We start from the raw sequence: 17,328 nt of genomic DNA on the forward strand, positions 1-17,328 counted from the left end.
GGGTCCTATTCTCAGTTCAGTGGTTTGCTGCTGGCATTTGCCTCTGTATTTGCTGTATTCTGGCTGTGTCTCTCAGGAGAGATCTACACCCGGCTCCTGTCGGCCTGCACTTCTTTGCTTCATCCATCTTGTCTAATTGGGTGGCTGTATATGTATGGGCCAAATGTGGGGCAGGCTCTGAATGGGTGTTCCTTCTGTCTCTGTTTTAATCTTTGCCTCTCTATTCCCTGCCAAGGGTATTCTTGGAACCTGAATTTCTGATCCCTATAGCAAGGTAGGATTCCAGTAGAGGGATAAAATAGCAATCCACTCATAAAACTTTGTCCCTAAATGTGCCTTGCCTACAAGACGTGCATGAATAGAGTTGTTGCAGACACAGAGAGAATGGCAATCAATGACTAGACAAATTGAGATACACCTTGGGCAAAAACAATCCCTAGCACTATTAGATACTCTGATATGCCTGCAGGCAAGAGTCTAGAATAACTGTACTCTGAGAAATCCCACCTAGCAGCTGACTAAGACAAATGTAGTAATCCACAGCAAAATATTAGATAGAGCTTTGGGAGTCTTGTGGGAGAGTTGGAGAAAGGAGTGAGGGACCCAAACAGAGTAAGAACTCCAGAGGTAGACCAAAAGAGTCAACTGTCTTGAACCTTTGGGCACTATCAGAGACTGAAATACCAACCAGAAATGGTTGCATGAGCTAAACCTAGGGGCCCTGTACATATATAGCAGGTTGGTCTTCACACAGGTCACTCAAAAACTGGAACCAGGTTTGTCCATGAATCTATTTTTTGTCTGTAGAACTCGTTTTCCTAACTAGGCCACCTAGTGCGAGACGATGTACCTGGTCCTCCAGAGATTTGATGTGCAATGATGGGAAGATAGCCTAGGTACAACTACCCCTTCTCAGATTACAGAGAGGTGAGAAAAGGAGATGTTGGAGGGCACTGGGAAGAGAGAGGTGCTAGATATTGTGATATAAATGAATAAATAAACAAATTATTGAAATAAATGTCTCTGAGTTTCCCCCATCTCCTATATTTTACAGAATACTAACCATTTCCTTTGAGGAACCATTCAACGTAAGTTCCCAGCAAGTCTGGTTTCTTCTCCAGGGTGATCTTACTCCAGAAAAAATAAGCAGAAACAAGAACATCTCTGGGATTTCTGATGAGATATATCACCTTGAAGGGAAATATGTAAGTGAAGGTGAGTATTCATTGCTCATCTTTTAACTGGCATAATTCTCTTCCAAATGTCCTGAGTTCAAATCCCAGCAACCACATGGTGGCTCACAATCATCTGCAATGGGATCCAATGCCCTCTTCTGGTGTGTCTGAAGACAGTGACCGTGTACTCATATATATTAACTGGCATAATTTCCATGTCAAATATCAGTCAAATATCCACGGATTTCAAAAAATATTTATTACTTTTATGTGGACAAAACATATACATGAGTGAAGAAATCTATAGTTGTAATTCCCCTTTTAAATTTTATTTGATTTATAAAACTAGAACTACAGATGACTGGTTTATTAATAATGTAAAAATAAAACCTAAACCAGAGTGATTGAGCAGTTGTGAAGATCACAATAGTAATTGTTTATCCAACAACAAATGCCCAGCCCTTAAATTATAAATACAAGTAACATTGTACTGACTGAGTAGATTGTACTAAAGTATTTAAGAATATAAACATTTATTTAGGAATATAATATATATATATATATATATATATATATTAGAAATATGTATGTAGGGATACCAGGGATGCAGGAATCCCTTACTGGCTGGTGAGGGGCACAGTTTATCCATTTTGAACCTGTACCAGAGCATACCTGGAGTGCTGGCTCTGTACAAACTCCTACAAAACACAGAGGGAGCTCAATGCCCAGGTGGTCTGAAATGCCCAGGATCATAGGATCACGGAAGAAACTCGAATCCAAGTACATCAGACACACCCAGGAACACTAGAATTTTGACACACTCAAGATAACAGTTGAGGCAACAACATATTTCTCAAAAGTCAGCGAAAATGGGACACCCACAGGAACCAGGGAAACATAAACACTGCGGAGACAGAGACACAGGTTCCTTCTTGCTTACACCTGTGCCAGGAACTAATCTAGGGCTCAGACTTTCTACTCATTCATGCATCACACAGAGAAAACGTGATTCCCAGGAGCTCTGACACAACAAGTCTTCAGAACCTTGGTCATACCAGGATTTCAGGATCTCTGAGGCAGCTTGAATACCAGGAGCTCTGACACACACAGGATCTCAGGATCACAGGATCACAGAATCACAACATCACAGAGACAGCTGTATTCTGAGGAGTTCTGAAACAACGAGGATCACAAGATGGACAGTCTCAAGTCAGAGCCCAAAACAGCAGGTAGCACTAAAAGTAAGCAGATGTTGAGAGGCAATCACAAGAACATAAGCAGCAGAAACCAAGACTACCTGGCATCATCAGAACTGAGTACTCCCATTACAGCAAGACCTGGATACATTATCGCAACAGAAAAGAAAGATTCAGATTTAAAATCATAACTCATGATTGTGATAGAGGACTTTAAGAAGGGCATATTTAATACCTTTAGAGAAATACAGGAGAACACAGGTAAACAGGGAAAAGTCCTTAAAGAGGAAACAAAAAAATCTTTTTAAGAATTACAAGAATAGGCAGAGAGCTCGTGGGCAGCACCCCGCGAGCAAACTTGAGCCTCGGGACCACAGGTAAAAAAAAAATTTTCTGCTGCAAGTGACCTGCCTGGTGAACTCAAGACACAGGCCCACAGGAACAGCTGAAGACCTGCAGACAGGAAAAACTACATGCCCGAAAGCAGAGCACTCTGTCCCCATAACTGGCTGAAAGAAAACAGGAAAACAGGTCTACAGCACTCCTGACACACAGGCTTATAGGACAGTCTAGCCACTGTCAGAAATAGCAGAACAAGTAACACTAGAGATAATCTGATGGCGAGAGGCAAGCGCGGGAACCCAAGCAACAAAAACCAAGACTACATGGCATCATCGGAGCCCAATTCTCCCATCAAAACAAACATGGAATATCCACACACACCAGAAAAGCAAGATCTAGTTTCAAAATCATATTTGATCATGATGCTGGAGGATTTCAAGAAAGACGTGAAGAACTCCCTTAGAGAAACACAGGAAAACATTAATAAACAAGTAGAAGCCTACAGAGAGGAATCGCAAAAATCCCTGAAAGAATTCCAGGAAAACATAAATAAACAAGTAGAAACCCATAGAGAGGAGTCACAAAAATCCCTGAAAGAATTCCAGGAAAACACAATCAAACAGTTGAAGGAATTAAAAATGGAAATAGAAGCAATCAAGAAAGAACACATGGAAACAACCCTGGATATAGAAAACCAAAAGAAGAGACAAGGAGCTGTAGATACGAGCTTCACCAACAGAATACAAGAGATGGAAGAGAGAATCTCAGGAGCAGAAGATTCCATAGAAATCATTGACTCAACTGTCAAAGATAATGTAAAGCGGAAAAAGCTACTGGTCCAAAACATACAGGAAATCCAGGACTCAATGAGAAGATCAAACCTAATGATAATAGGTATAGAAGAGAGTGAAGACTCCCAGCTCAAAGGACCAGTAAATATCTTCAACAAAATCATAGAAGAAAACTTCCCTAACCGAAAAAAAGAGATACGCATAGGCATACAAGAAGCCTACAGAACTCCAAATAGATTGGACCAGAAAAGAAACACCTCCCGTCACATAACAGTCAAAACACCAAATGCACATAATAAAGAAATAATATTAAAAGCAGTAAGGGAAAAAGGTCAAGTAATATATAAAGGCAGAAATATCAGAATCACACCAGACTTTTCACCAGAAACAATGAAGGCCAGAAGATCCTGGACTGATGTCATACAGACCCTAAGAGAACACAAATGCCAGCCCAGGTTACTGTATCTTACAAAATTCTCAATTAACGTAGATGGAGAAACTAAGATATTCCATGACGAAACCAAATTTACACAATATCTTTCTACAAATCCAGCACTACAAAGGATAATAAATGGTAAAGCCCAACATAAGGAGGCAAGCTATACCCGAGAAGAAGCAAGAAACTAATCGTCTTGGCAACAAAACAAAGAGAAGAAAAGCACAAAAACATAACCTCACACCCAAATATGAATATAACAGGAAGTAATAATCACTATTCCTTAATATCTCTCAACATCAATGGCCTCAACTCCCCAATAAAAAGACATAGATTAACAAACTGGATACGCAACGAGGACCCTGCATTCTGCTGCCTACAGGAAACACACCTCAGAGACAAAGACAGACACTACCTCAGAGTGAAAGGCTGGAAAACAATTTTCCAAGCAAATGGTCGGAAGAAGCAAGCTGGAGTAGCCATTCTAATATCAAATAAAATCAATTTTCAACTAAAAGTCATCAAAAAAGATAAGGAAGGACACTTCATATTCATCCAAGGAAAAATCCACCAAGATGAACTCTCAATCCTAAATCTCTATGCCCCAAATACAAGGGAACCTATATACGTAAAAGAAACCTTACTAAAGATCAAAACACACATTGGACCTCACACAATAATAGTGGGAGATTTCAACACCCCACTCTCATCAATGGACAGATCATGGAAACAGAAATTAAACAGAGACGTAGACAGACTAAGAGAAATCATGAGCCAAATGGACTTAACAGATATTTATAGAACATTCTATCCTAAAGCAAAAGGATATACCTTCTTCTCAGCTCCTCATGGTACTTTCTCCAAAATTGACCATATAATTGGTCAAAAAACGGGCCTCAACAGGTACAGAATGATAGAACTAATCCCATGCGTGCTATCAGACCACCATGGCCTAAAAATGGTCTTCAATAACAATAAGGGAAGAATGCCCACATATCGTGGGAATTTGAACAATGCCATAACGTGGAAGTTGAACAATGCTCTACTCAATGATAACCTGGTCAAGGAAGAAATAAAGAAATTAAAAACTTTTTAGAATTTAATGAAAATGAAGGTATAACATACCCAAACTTATGGGACACAATGAAAGCTGTGCTAAGAGAAAATTCATAGCGCTGACTGCCTGCAGAAAGAAACAGGAAAAAGCATATGTCACCAGCTTGACAGCACACCTAAAAGCTCTAGAACAAAAAGAAGCAAATACACCCAGGAGTAGTAGAAGGCAGGAAATAATCTAACTCAGAGCTGAAATCAACCAAGTAGAAACAAAAAGGACCATAGAAAGAATCAACAGAACCAAAAGTTGGTTCTTTGACAAAATCAACAAGATGGATAAACACTTAGCCAGACTAACGAGAGGACACAGAGAGTGTATCCAAATTAATATAATCAGAAATGAAAAGGGAGACATAACTACAGATTCAGAGGAAATTCAAAAAATCATCAGATCTTACTATAAAAGCCTATATTCAACAAAACTTGAAAATCTGCAGGAAACGGACAATTTCCTAGACAGATACCAGGTACGGAAGTTAAATCAGGAACAGATAAACCAGTTAAACAACCCCATAACTCCTAAGGAAATAGAAGCAGTCATTAAAGGTCTCCCAACCAAAATGAGCCCAGGCCCAGACAGGTTTAGTGCAGAACTCTATCAGACCTTCATAAAAGGCCTCATACCAATATTCTCCAAACTATTCCACAAAAATTGAAACAGATGGAGCACTACCAAATTCTTTCTACGAAGCCACAATTACTCTTATACCTAAACCACACAAAGACCCAACAAAGGAAGAGAACTTCAGACCAATTTCCCTTATGAATATCGACGCAAAAATACTCAATAAAATTCTGGCAAACCGAATCCAAGAGCACATCAAAACAATCATCCACCATGATAAAGTAGGCTTCATCGCAGGTATGCAGGGATGGCTTAATATACGGAAAACCATCAACGTGATCCATTATATAAACAAACTGAAAGAACAAAACCACATGATCATTTCATTAGATGCTGAGAAAGCATTTGACAAAATTCAACACCCCTTCATGATATACGTCCTGGAAAGAACAGGAATTCAAGGACCATATCTAAACATAGTAAAAGCCATATACAGCAAACCAGTTGCTAACATTAAACTAAATGGAGAGAAACTTGAAGCAATACCACTAAAATCAGGGACTAGACAAGGCTGCCCACTCTCTCCCTACTTATTCAATATAGTTCTTGAAGTTCTAGCCAGAGCTATCAGACAACAAAAGGAGGTCAAGGGGATACAGATCAGAAAAGAAGAGGTCAAAATATCACTATTTGCAGATGATATGATAGTATATTTAAGTGATCCCATAAGTTCTACCAGAGAACTACTAAAGCTGATAAACAACTTCAGCAAAGTGGCTGGGTATAAAATTAACTCAAATAAATCAGTAGCCTTCCTCTCCACGAAAGAGAAAGAAGCCGAGACAGAAATTAGGGAAACGACACCCTTCATAATAGACCCAAATAATATAAAGTACCTCGGTGTGACTTTAACCAAGCAAGTATAAGATTTGTACAATAAGAACTTCAAGACACTGAAGAAAGAAATTGAAGAAGACCTCAGAAGATCCAAAGATCTCCCATGCTCATGGATTGGCAGGATTAATATAGTAAAAATGGCCATTTTACCAAAAGCAATCTACAGATTCAATGCAATCCCCATCAAAATACCAATCCAATTCTTCAAAGAGTTAGACTGAACAATTTGCAAATTCATCTGGAATAACAAAAAACCCAGGATAGCTAAAACTATCCTCAACAATAAAAGGACTTCAGGGGGAATCACTATTCCTGAACTCAAGCAGTATTACAGAGCAATAGTGATAAAAACTGCATGGTATTGGTACAGAGACAGACAGATAGACCAATGGAATAGAATTGAAGACCCAGAAATGAACCTACACACCTATGGTCAATTGATTTTTGACAAAGGAGTCAAAACCATCCAATGGAAAAAAGATAGCATTTTCAGCAAATGGTGCTGGTTCACCTGGAGGTCAACATGTAGAAGAATGCAGATCGATCCATGCTTATCACCCTGTACAACCTTAAGTCCAAGTGGATCAAGGACCTCCACATCAAACCAGACACACTCAAACTAATAGAAGAAAAACTAGGGAAGCATCTGGAACACATGGGCACTGGAAAAAAATTTCCTGAACAAAACACCAATGACTTATGCTCTAAGATCAAGAATTGACAAATGGGATCTCATAAAACTGCAAAGCTTCTGTAAGGCAAAGGACACCGTGGTTAGGACAAAACGGCAACCAACAGATTGGGAAAAGATCTTTACCAATCCTACAACAGATAGAGGCCTTATATCCAAAATATACAAAGAACTCAAGAAGTTAGACTGTAGGGAGACAAATAACCCTATTAAAAAATGGGGTTCAGAGCTAAACAAAGAATTCACAGCTGAGGAATGCCGAATGGCTGAGAAACACCTAAAGAAATGTTCAACATCTTTAGTCATAAGGGAAATGCAAATCAAAACAACCCTGAGATTTCACCTCACACTAGTGAGAATGGCTAAGATCAAAAACTCAGGTGACAGCAGATGCTGGAGAGGATGTGGAGAAAGAGGAACACTCCTCCATTTTTGGTGGGGTTGCAGACTGATACAACCATTCTGGAAATCAGTCTGGAGGTTCCTCAAAAAATTGGATATTGAACTGCCTGAGGATCCAGCTATACCTCTCTTGGGCATATACCCAAAAGATGCCCCAACATATAAAAAAGACACGTGCTCCACTATGTTCATCTTAGCCTGATTTATAATAGCCAGAAGATGGAAAGAACCCAGATGCCCTTCAACAGAGGAATGGATACAGAAAATGTGGTACATCTACACAATGGAATATTACTCAGCTATCAAAAACAATGACTTTATGAAATTCATAGGCAAATGGTTGGAACTGGAAAATATCATCCTGAGTGAGCTAACCCAATACAGAAAGACACACATAGTAGGTACTCATTGATAAGTGGCTATTAGCCCAAATGCTTGAATTACCCTAGATGCCTAGCACAAATTAAACTCAAGACGGATGATCAAAATGTGAATGCTTCACTCCTTCTTTAAAATGGGAACAAGAATACCCTTGGCAGGGAATAGAGAGGCAAAGATTAAAACAGAGACAGAAGGAACACCCATTCAGAGCCTGCCCCACATGTGGCCCATACATCTACAGTCACCCAATTAGACAAGATGGATGAAGCAAAGAAGTGCAGACCGACAGGAGCCGGATGTAAATCGCTCCTGAGAGACACAGCCAGAATACAGCAAATACAAAGACGAATGCCAGCAGCAAACCACTGAACTGAGAATAGGACCCCCGTTGAAGGAATCAGAGAAAGAACTGGAAGAGCTTGAAGGGGCTCGAGACCCCATATGTACAACAATACCAAGCAACCAGAGCTTCCAGGGACTAAGCCACTACCTAAAGACTATACATGGACTGACCTTGGACTCTGACCTCATAGGTAGCAATGAATATTCTTGTAAGAGCACCAGCGAAAGGGGAAGCCCTTGGTCCTGCTAAGACTGAAACCCCAGTGAACTAGACTGTTGGGGGATGGGCAGCAATGGGGGGAGGGTGGGGAGGGGAACACCCATAAGGAAGGGGAGGGGGGAGGGGCATGTTTGCCCTGAAACCGGGAAAGGGAATAACATTCGAAATGTATATAAGAAATACTCAAGTTAATAAAAAAAAAGAATATAGGTTATTTACATATCCAAAGGTCAATAACTTTAATGTTGGAGACCCAATATTGTGATGTATTTACAAACTATGTTTTATACATTCCATAATTTCCCTTTATGAATCTTTCTACTTATATAATTGAGAAAATAATTATGTTGTAAGACTTACATATTATACTAACACATTTATTACTGATTAAGAAACTAATCAAGATCCCGGCCCGCAGCAGCTCTCTGCTCCCAGACCCGGTGAGAGAGAGACCCAACCGCCTGGTCAGGTGGCCACTCCTGAGGCTGCAGAGCGGAAGAGACCACCAACACTGCTCACCCCTGCCCATATCCCTGGCCCAAGAGGAAACTGTATAAGGCCTCTGGGCTCCCGTGGGGGAGGGCCCAGGAGCGGCAGGACCCCTGCCACAGACACCGCCGGACCCTAAGGAAACAGACCGGATAAACAGTTCTCTGCACCCAAATCCCGTGGGAGGGAGAGCTAAACCTTCAGAGAGGCAGACAGGCCTGGGAAACCAGAAGAGACTGCTCCCTGCACACATATCTCGGACGCCAGAGGAAAAAGCCAAAGACCATCTGGAACCCTGGTGCACTGAAGCTCCCGGAAGGGGCGGCACAGGTCTTCCTGGTTGCTGCCGCTGCAGAGAGCCCCTGGGCAGCACTCCACGAGCGAACTTGAGCCTCGGGACCACAGGTAAGACCAAATTTTCTGCTGCAAGAAAGCTGCCTGGTGAGCTTGGGACACACGGAAGCAGAATTTCTCTAGAACCGGGCACGTTCTGTGTTTACCGGAAGTCCCACACCCGCGGATCCCGGCCCGCAGCAGCTCTCTGCTCCCAGACCCGGTGAGAGAGAGACCCAACCGCCTGGTCAGGTGGGCACTCCTGAGGCTGCAGAGCGGAAGAGACCACCAACACTGCTCACCCCTGCCCACATCCCTGGCCCAAGAGGAAACTGTATAAGGCCTCTGGGCTCCCGTGGGGGAGGGCCCAGGAGCGGCAGGACCCCTGCCGGAGACACCGCCGGACCCTGAAGGAAACAGACCAGATAAACAGTTCTCTGCACCCAAATCCCGTGGGAGGGAGAGCTAAACCTTCAGAGAGGCAGACAGGCCTGGGAAACCAGAAGAGACTGCTCCCTGCACACACATCTCGGACGCCAGAGGAAAAAGCCAAAGACCATCTGGAACCCTGGTGCACTGAAGCTCCCGGAAGGGGCGGCACAGGTCTTCCTGGTTGCTGCCGCTGCAGAGAGCCCCTGGACAGCACCCCACGAGCAAACCTGAGCCTCGGGACCACAGGTAAGACCAAATTTTCTGCTGCAAGAAAGCTGCCTGGTGAACTCAAGACACAGGCCCACAGGAACAGCTGAAGACCTGTAGAGAGGAAAAACTACACGCCCGAAAGCAGAACACTCTGTCCCCATAACTGACTGAAAGAGAGGAAAACAGGTCTACAGCACCCCTGACACACAGGCTTATAGGACAGTCTAGCCACTGTCAGAAATAGCAGAACAAAGTAACACTAGAGATAATCTGATGGCGAGAGGCAAGCGCAGGAACCCAAGCAACAGAAACCAAGACTACATGCCATCATCGGAGCCCAATTCTCCCACCAAAACAAACATGGAATATCCAAACACACCAGAAAAGCAAGATCTAGTTTCAAAATCATATTTGATCATGATGCTGGAGGACTTCAGGAAAGACCTGAACACACTTAGGGAAGCACAGGAAAACATTAATAAACAAGTAAAAGCCTACAGAGAGGAATCGCAAAAATCCCTGAAAGAATTCCAGGAAAACACAATCAAACAGTTGAAGGAATTAAAAATGGAAATAGAAGCAATCAAGAAAGAACACATGGAAACAACCCTGGATATAGAAAACCAAAAGAAGAGACAAGGAGATGTAGATACAAGCTTCACCAACAGAATACAAGAGATGGAAGAGAGAATCTCAGGAGCAGAAGATTCCATAGAAATCATTGACTCAACTGTCAAAGATAATGTAAAGCGGAAAAAGCTACTGGTCCAAAACATACAGGAAATCCAGGACTCAATGAGAAGATCAAACCTAAGGATAATAGGTATAGAAGAGAGTGAAGACTCCCAGCTCAAAGGACCAGTAAATATCTTCAACAAAATCATAGAAGAAAACTTCCCTAACCTAAAAAAAGAGATACCCATAGACATACAGGAAGCCTACAGAACTCCAAATAGATTGGACCAGAAAAGAAACACCTCCCGTCACATAATTGTCAAAACACCAAACGCACAAAATAAAGAAAGAGTATTAAAAGCAGTAAGGGAAAAAGGTCAAGTAACATATAAAGGGAGACCTATCAGAATCACACCAGACTTCTCGCCAGAAACTATGAAGGCCAGAAGATCCTGGACTGATGTTATACAGACCCTAAGAGAACACAAATGCCAGCCCAGATTACTGTATCCAGCAAAACTCTCAATTAACATCGATGGAGAAACCAAGATATTCCATGACAAAACGAAATTTACACAATATCTTTCTACAAATCCAGCACTACAAAGGATAATAAATGGTAAAGCCCAACATAAGGAGGCAAGCTATACCCTAGAAGAAGCAAGAAACTAATCATCTTGGCAACAAAACAAAGAGAATGAAAGCACAGAAACATAACCTCACATCAAATATGAATATAACGGGAAGCAATAATCACTATTCCTTAATTTCTCTCAATATCAATGGCCTCAACTCCCCAATAAAAAGACATAGATTAACAAACTGGATACGCAACGAGGACCCTGCATTCTGCTGCCTACAGGAAACACACCTCAGAGACAAAGACAGACACTACCTCAGAGTGAAAGGCTGGAAAACAACTTTCCAAGCAAATGGTCAGAAGAAGCAAGCTGGAGTAGCCATTCTAATATCAAATAAAATCAATTTTCAACTAAAACTCATCAAAAAAGATAAGGAAGGACACTTCATATTCATCAAAGGAAAAATCAACCAAGATGAACTCTCAATCCTAAATATCTATGCCCCAAATACAAGGGCACCTACATATGTAAAAGAAACCTTACTAAAGCTCAAAACACACATTGCACCTCACACAATAATAGTGGGAGATTTCAACACCCCACTCTCATCAATGGACAGATCATGGAAACAGAAATTAAACAGTGATGTAGACAGACTAAGAGAAGTCATGAGCCAAATGGACTTAACGGATACTTATAGAACATTCTATCCTAAAGCAAAAGGATATACCTTCTTCTCAGCTCCTCATGGTACTTTCTCCAAAATTGACCATATAATTGGTCAAAAAACGGGCCTCAACAGGTACAGAAAGATAGAAATAATCCCATGCGTGCTATCGGACCACCACGGCCTAAAACTGGTCTTCAATAACAATAAGGGAAGAATGCCCACATATACGTGGAAATTGAACAATGCTCTACTCAATGATAACCTGGTCAAGGAAGAAATAAAGAAAGAAATTAAAAACTTTTTAGAATTTAATGAAAATGAAGATACAACATACTCAAACTTATGGGACACAATGAAAGCTGTGCTAAGAGGAAAACTCATAGCGCTGAGTGCCTGCAGAAAGAAACAGGAAAGAGCATATGTCAGCAGCTTGACAGCACACCTAAAAGCTCTAGAACAAAAAGAAGCAAATACACCCAGGAGGAGTAGAAGGCAGGAAATAATCAAACTCAGAGCTGAAATCAACCAAGTAGAAACAAAAAGGACCATAGAAAGAATCAACAGAACCAAAAGTTGGTTCTTTGAGAAAATCAACAAGATAGATAAACCCTTAGCCAGACTAACGAGAGGACACAGAGAGTGTGTCCAAATTAACAAAATCAGAAATGAAAAGGGAGACATAACTACAGATTCAGAGGAAATTCAAAAAATCATCAGATCTTACTATAAAAACCTATATTCAACAAAATTTGAAAATCTTCAGGAAATGGACAATTTCCTAGACAGATACCAGGTATCGAAGTTAAATCAGGAACAGATAAACCAGTTAAACAACCCCATAACTCCTAAGGAAATAGAAGCAGTCATTAAAGGTCTCCCAACCAAAAAGAGCCAAGGTCCAGACGGGTTTAGTGCAGAATTCTATCAAACCTTCATAGAAGACCTCATACCAATATTATCCAAACTATTCCACAAAATTGAAACAGATGGAGCCCTACCGAATTCCTTCTACGAAGCCACAATTACTCTTATACCTAAACCACACAAAGACACAACAAAGAAAGAGAACTTCAGACCAATTTCCCTTATGAATATCGACGCAAAAATACTCAATAAAATTCTGGCAAACCGAATTCAAGAGCACATCAAAACAATCATCCACCATGATCAAGTAGGCTTCATCCCAGGCATGCAGGGATGGTTTAATATACGGAAAACCATCAACGTGATCCATTATATAAACAAACTGAAAGAACAGAACCACATGATCATTTCATTAGATGCTGAGAAAGCATTTGACAAAATTCAACACCCCTTCATGATAAAAGTCCTGGAAAGAATAGGAATTCAAGGCCCATACCTAAACATAGTAAAAGCCATATACAGCAAACCAGTTGCTAACATTAAACTAAATGGAGAGAAACTTGAAGCAATCCCACTAAAATCAGGGGCTAGACAAGGCTGCCCACTCTCTCCCTACTTATTCAATATAGTTCTTGAAGTTCTAGCCAGAGCAATCAGACAACAAAAGGAGATCAAAGGGATACAGATCGGAAAAGAAGAGTTCAAAATATCACTATTTGCAGATGACATGATAGTATATTTAAGTGATCCCAAAAGTTCCACCAGAGAACTACTAAAGCTGATAAACAACTTCAGCAAAGTGGCTGGGTATAAAATTAACTCAAATAAATCAGTTGCCTTCCTCTATACAAAAGAGAAACAAGCCGAGAAAGAAATAAGGGAAACGACACCCTTCATAATAGACCCAAATAATATAAAGTACCTCGGTGTGACTTTAACCAAGCAAGTAAAAGATCTGTACAATAAGAACTTCAAGACACTGAGGAAAGAAATTGAAGAAGACCTCAGAAGATGGAAAGATCTCCCATGCTCATGGATTGGCAGGATTAATATGGTAAAAATGGCCATTTTACCAAAAGCAATCTACAGATTCAATGCAATCCCCATCAAAATACCAATCCAATTCTTCAAAGAGTTAGACAGAACAATTTGCAAATTCATCTGGAATAACAAAAAACCCAGGATAGCTAAAGCTATCCTCAACAATAAAAGGACTTCAGGGGGAATCACTATCCCTGAACTCAAGCAGTATTACAGAGCAATAGTGATAAAAACTGCATGGTATTGGTACAGAGACAGACAGATAGACCAATGGAATAGAATTGAAGACCCAGAAATGAACCCACACACCTATGGTCACTTGATTTTTGACAAAGGAGCCAAAACCATCCAATGGAAAAAAGATAGTATTTTCAGCAAATGGTGCTGGTTCAACTGGAGGGCAACATGTAGAAGAATGCAGATCGATCCATCCTTATCACCCTGTACAAAGCTTAAGTCCAAGTGGATCAAGGACCTCCACATCAAACCAGACACACTCAAACTAATAGAAGAAAAACTAGGGAAGCATCTGGAACACATGGGCACTGGAAAAAATTTCCTGAACAAAACACCAATGGCTTATGCTCTAAGATCAAGAATCGACAAATGGGATCTCATAAAACTGCAAAGCTTCTGTAAGGCAAAGGACACTGTGGTTAGGACAAAACGGCAACCAACAGATTGGGAAAAGATCTTTACCAATCCTACAACAGATAGAGGCCTTATTTCCAAAATATACAAAGAACTCAAGAAGTTAGACCGCAGGGAAACAAATAACCCTATTAAAAAATGGGGTTCAGAGCTAAACAAAGAATTCACAGCTGAGGAATGCCGAATGGCTGAGAAACACCTAAAGAAATGTTCAACATCTTTAGTCATAAGGGAAATGCAAATCAAAACAACCCTGAGATTTCACCTCACACCAGTGCGATTGGCTAAGATCAAAAACTCAGGTGACAGCAGATGCTGGCGAGGATGTGGAGAAAGAGGAACACTCCTCCATTGTTGGTGGGATTGCAGACTGGTAAAACCATTCTGGAAATCAGTCTGGAGGTTCCTCAGAAAATTGGACATTGAACTGCCTGATGATCCAGCTATACCTCTCTTGGGCATATACCCAAAAGATGCCTCAACATATAAAAGAGACACGTGCTCCACTATGTTCATCGCAGCCTTATTTATAATAGCCAGAAGCTGGAAAGAACCCAGATGCCCTTCAACAGAGGAATGGATACAGAAAATGTGGTACATCTACACAATGGAATATTACTCAGCTATCAAAAACAACGAGTTTATGAAATTCGTAGGCAAATGGTTGGAACTGGAAAATATCATCCTGAGTGAGCTAACCCAATCACAGAAAGACATACGTGGTATGCACTCATTGATAAGTGGCTATTAGCCCAAATGCTTGAATTACCCTAGATCCCTAGAACAAACGAAACTCAAGACGGATGATCAAAATGTGAATGCTTCACTCCTTCTTTAAATGAGGAAAAAGAATACCCTTGGCAGGGAAGGGAGAGGCAAAGATTAAAACAGAGACTGAAGGAACACCCATTCAGAGCCTGCCCCACATGTGGCCCATACATATACAGCCACCCAATTAGACAAGATGGATGAAGCAAAGAAGTGCAGACCGACAGGAGCCGGATGTAGATCGCTCCTGAGAGACACAGCCAGAATACAGCAAATATAGAGGCGAATGCCAGCAGCAAACCACTGAACTGAGAATAGGTCCCCTATTGAAGGAATCAGAGAAAGAACTGGAAGAGCTTGAAGGGGCTCGAGACCCCAAAAGTACAACAATGCCAAGCAACCAGAGCTTCCAGGGACTAAGCCACTACCTAAAGACTATACATGGACTGACCCTGGACTCTGACCCCATAGGTAGCAATGAATATCCTAGTAAGAGCACCAGTGGAAGGGGAAGCCCTGGGTCCTGCTAAGACTGAACCCACAGTGAACTAGTCTATGGGGGGAGGGCGGCAATGGGGGGAGGGTTGGGAGGGGAACACCCATAAGGAAGGGGAGGGGGGAGGGGGATGTTTGCCCGGAAACCGGGAAAGGGAATAACACTCGAAATGTATATAAGAAATACTCAAGTTAATAAAAAAAAAAGAAACTAATCAAATAAAGAATCACAAATGTATCTAAGTAGATCATAAAACTAAAAAAAATGTACCTTTAAAATTTTAGTAATATGATAAAACTTGATATATTTGATAGTAGTATAAATGTGAAATTTTCAAATTTAGTCACTGTATCTATTAATGAATATACTTACTGGATTTTATGTATTTCTATGCAAATATACCTATCACAATATCTTGAAATAAAATTTTCATTATTGCAAGTGAAAAAAAAGAATTACAAGAATACAAAAGCAAAAAAGGTGAATGGATTGAACAAAACCATCAAGGTTCTAAAATAGGAAATAGAAACAATAACAAAATCACAAAGAAAGGCAACCCTGGATATAGAAAACATAGGAAAGAGATCAGGAGTCAAGAGATCAGCAAGCATCACCAATAGAATATAAGAGATAGAAGGGAGAATATCAAGTGCAGAAGATACCAAAGTAAACATTGGAAAAACAGTCAAAGAAAATGAAAAATGCAAAAACTCCTAAACCAGGACATCCAGAAAATCCAAGACAAAATGAGAAAACCAAACCTAAGTATAATAGGTACAGAAGAGAGTGAAGATTCCCAACTTAGAGGGCCAGTAAATATCTTCAACAAAATTAAAGAGTAAAAATTCCCTCACCTAAAGAAAAAGATACCCATGAACATACAAGAAACATACAAAACTCCAAAAATATTGGTACAGAAAAGAAACTCATACTGTCACATAATGATAAAAACACAAAATGTACAAAACAAAGAATATTAAAAATAGTAAGGAAAAATTCAAGGGACGTATAAAGGCAGACCTATCAGAATTACACCAGAGTTCTCCAAAGAGGTTCTAAACATCAGTAGATCCTGAACAGAGTTCATTCAAACACTCAGAGAACACAAATGTCAGCACAGGCTGATATATCCAGCAAAACTCTCAATTAACATAGATGGATAAACCAAGGTATTCCATGACAAAAACAAATTCTTTCCACAAATGGATTTCAACAAAGGATAAGAGATATAAAACCCAACAAAAGGAGGGAAATCACACTTTAGAAAAAGCAAGAAAGTAATGTTTCACCAAACACAAAATAAGATAGCCACACCAACATAATTCAATCTCTAACAACAAAAATAATAGGAAGCAACACTTTTCCTTAATAGATCTTATAACATCAATGGACTCAATTCCTCAATAAAAAGACATAGACTGACAGGACAGGTTAAAAGGACCCAGCATTGTGTTGCATATAGGAAACATACCACAGTGACAATGACACTAACTCAGAGTAAAAGACAGAAATTTGTTTTCAAGCAAATGGTACCAGAATGAAGCTGGAGTAGACATTCTATTAT

General features: G+C 40.4%; 1 protein-coding gene and 1 pseudogene across 1 annotated transcript in view; both read right to left on the minus strand.

Moving 5' to 3' along the window:
* The window catches only part of Ncl-ps3 (nucleolin, pseudogene 3), a 421,287-nt pseudogene that overhangs the window by 372,523 nt on the left and 31,436 nt on the right, over positions 1-17,328 (minus strand).
* LOC134485278 (alcohol sulfotransferase-like) overlaps positions 1-17,328 on the minus strand; it is an 85,984-nt gene that overhangs the window by 62,454 nt on the left and 6,202 nt on the right. The window contains exon 3 of the mRNA XM_087606690.1: positions 1,064-1,190. Coding sequence (XP_087462816.1) covers positions 1,064-1,190 — 127 coding nt within the window. The remainder of the gene's footprint in view (positions 1-1,063; positions 1,191-17,328) is intronic.

This window comes from Rattus norvegicus, chromosome 1, assembly GCF_021556685.1.
Source record: "Rattus norvegicus strain SHRSP/BbbUtx chromosome 1, alternate assembly SHRSP_T2T, whole genome shotgun sequence".
In the NCBI taxonomy this organism is placed as follows: domain Eukaryota; kingdom Metazoa; phylum Chordata; class Mammalia; order Rodentia; family Muridae; genus Rattus; species Rattus norvegicus.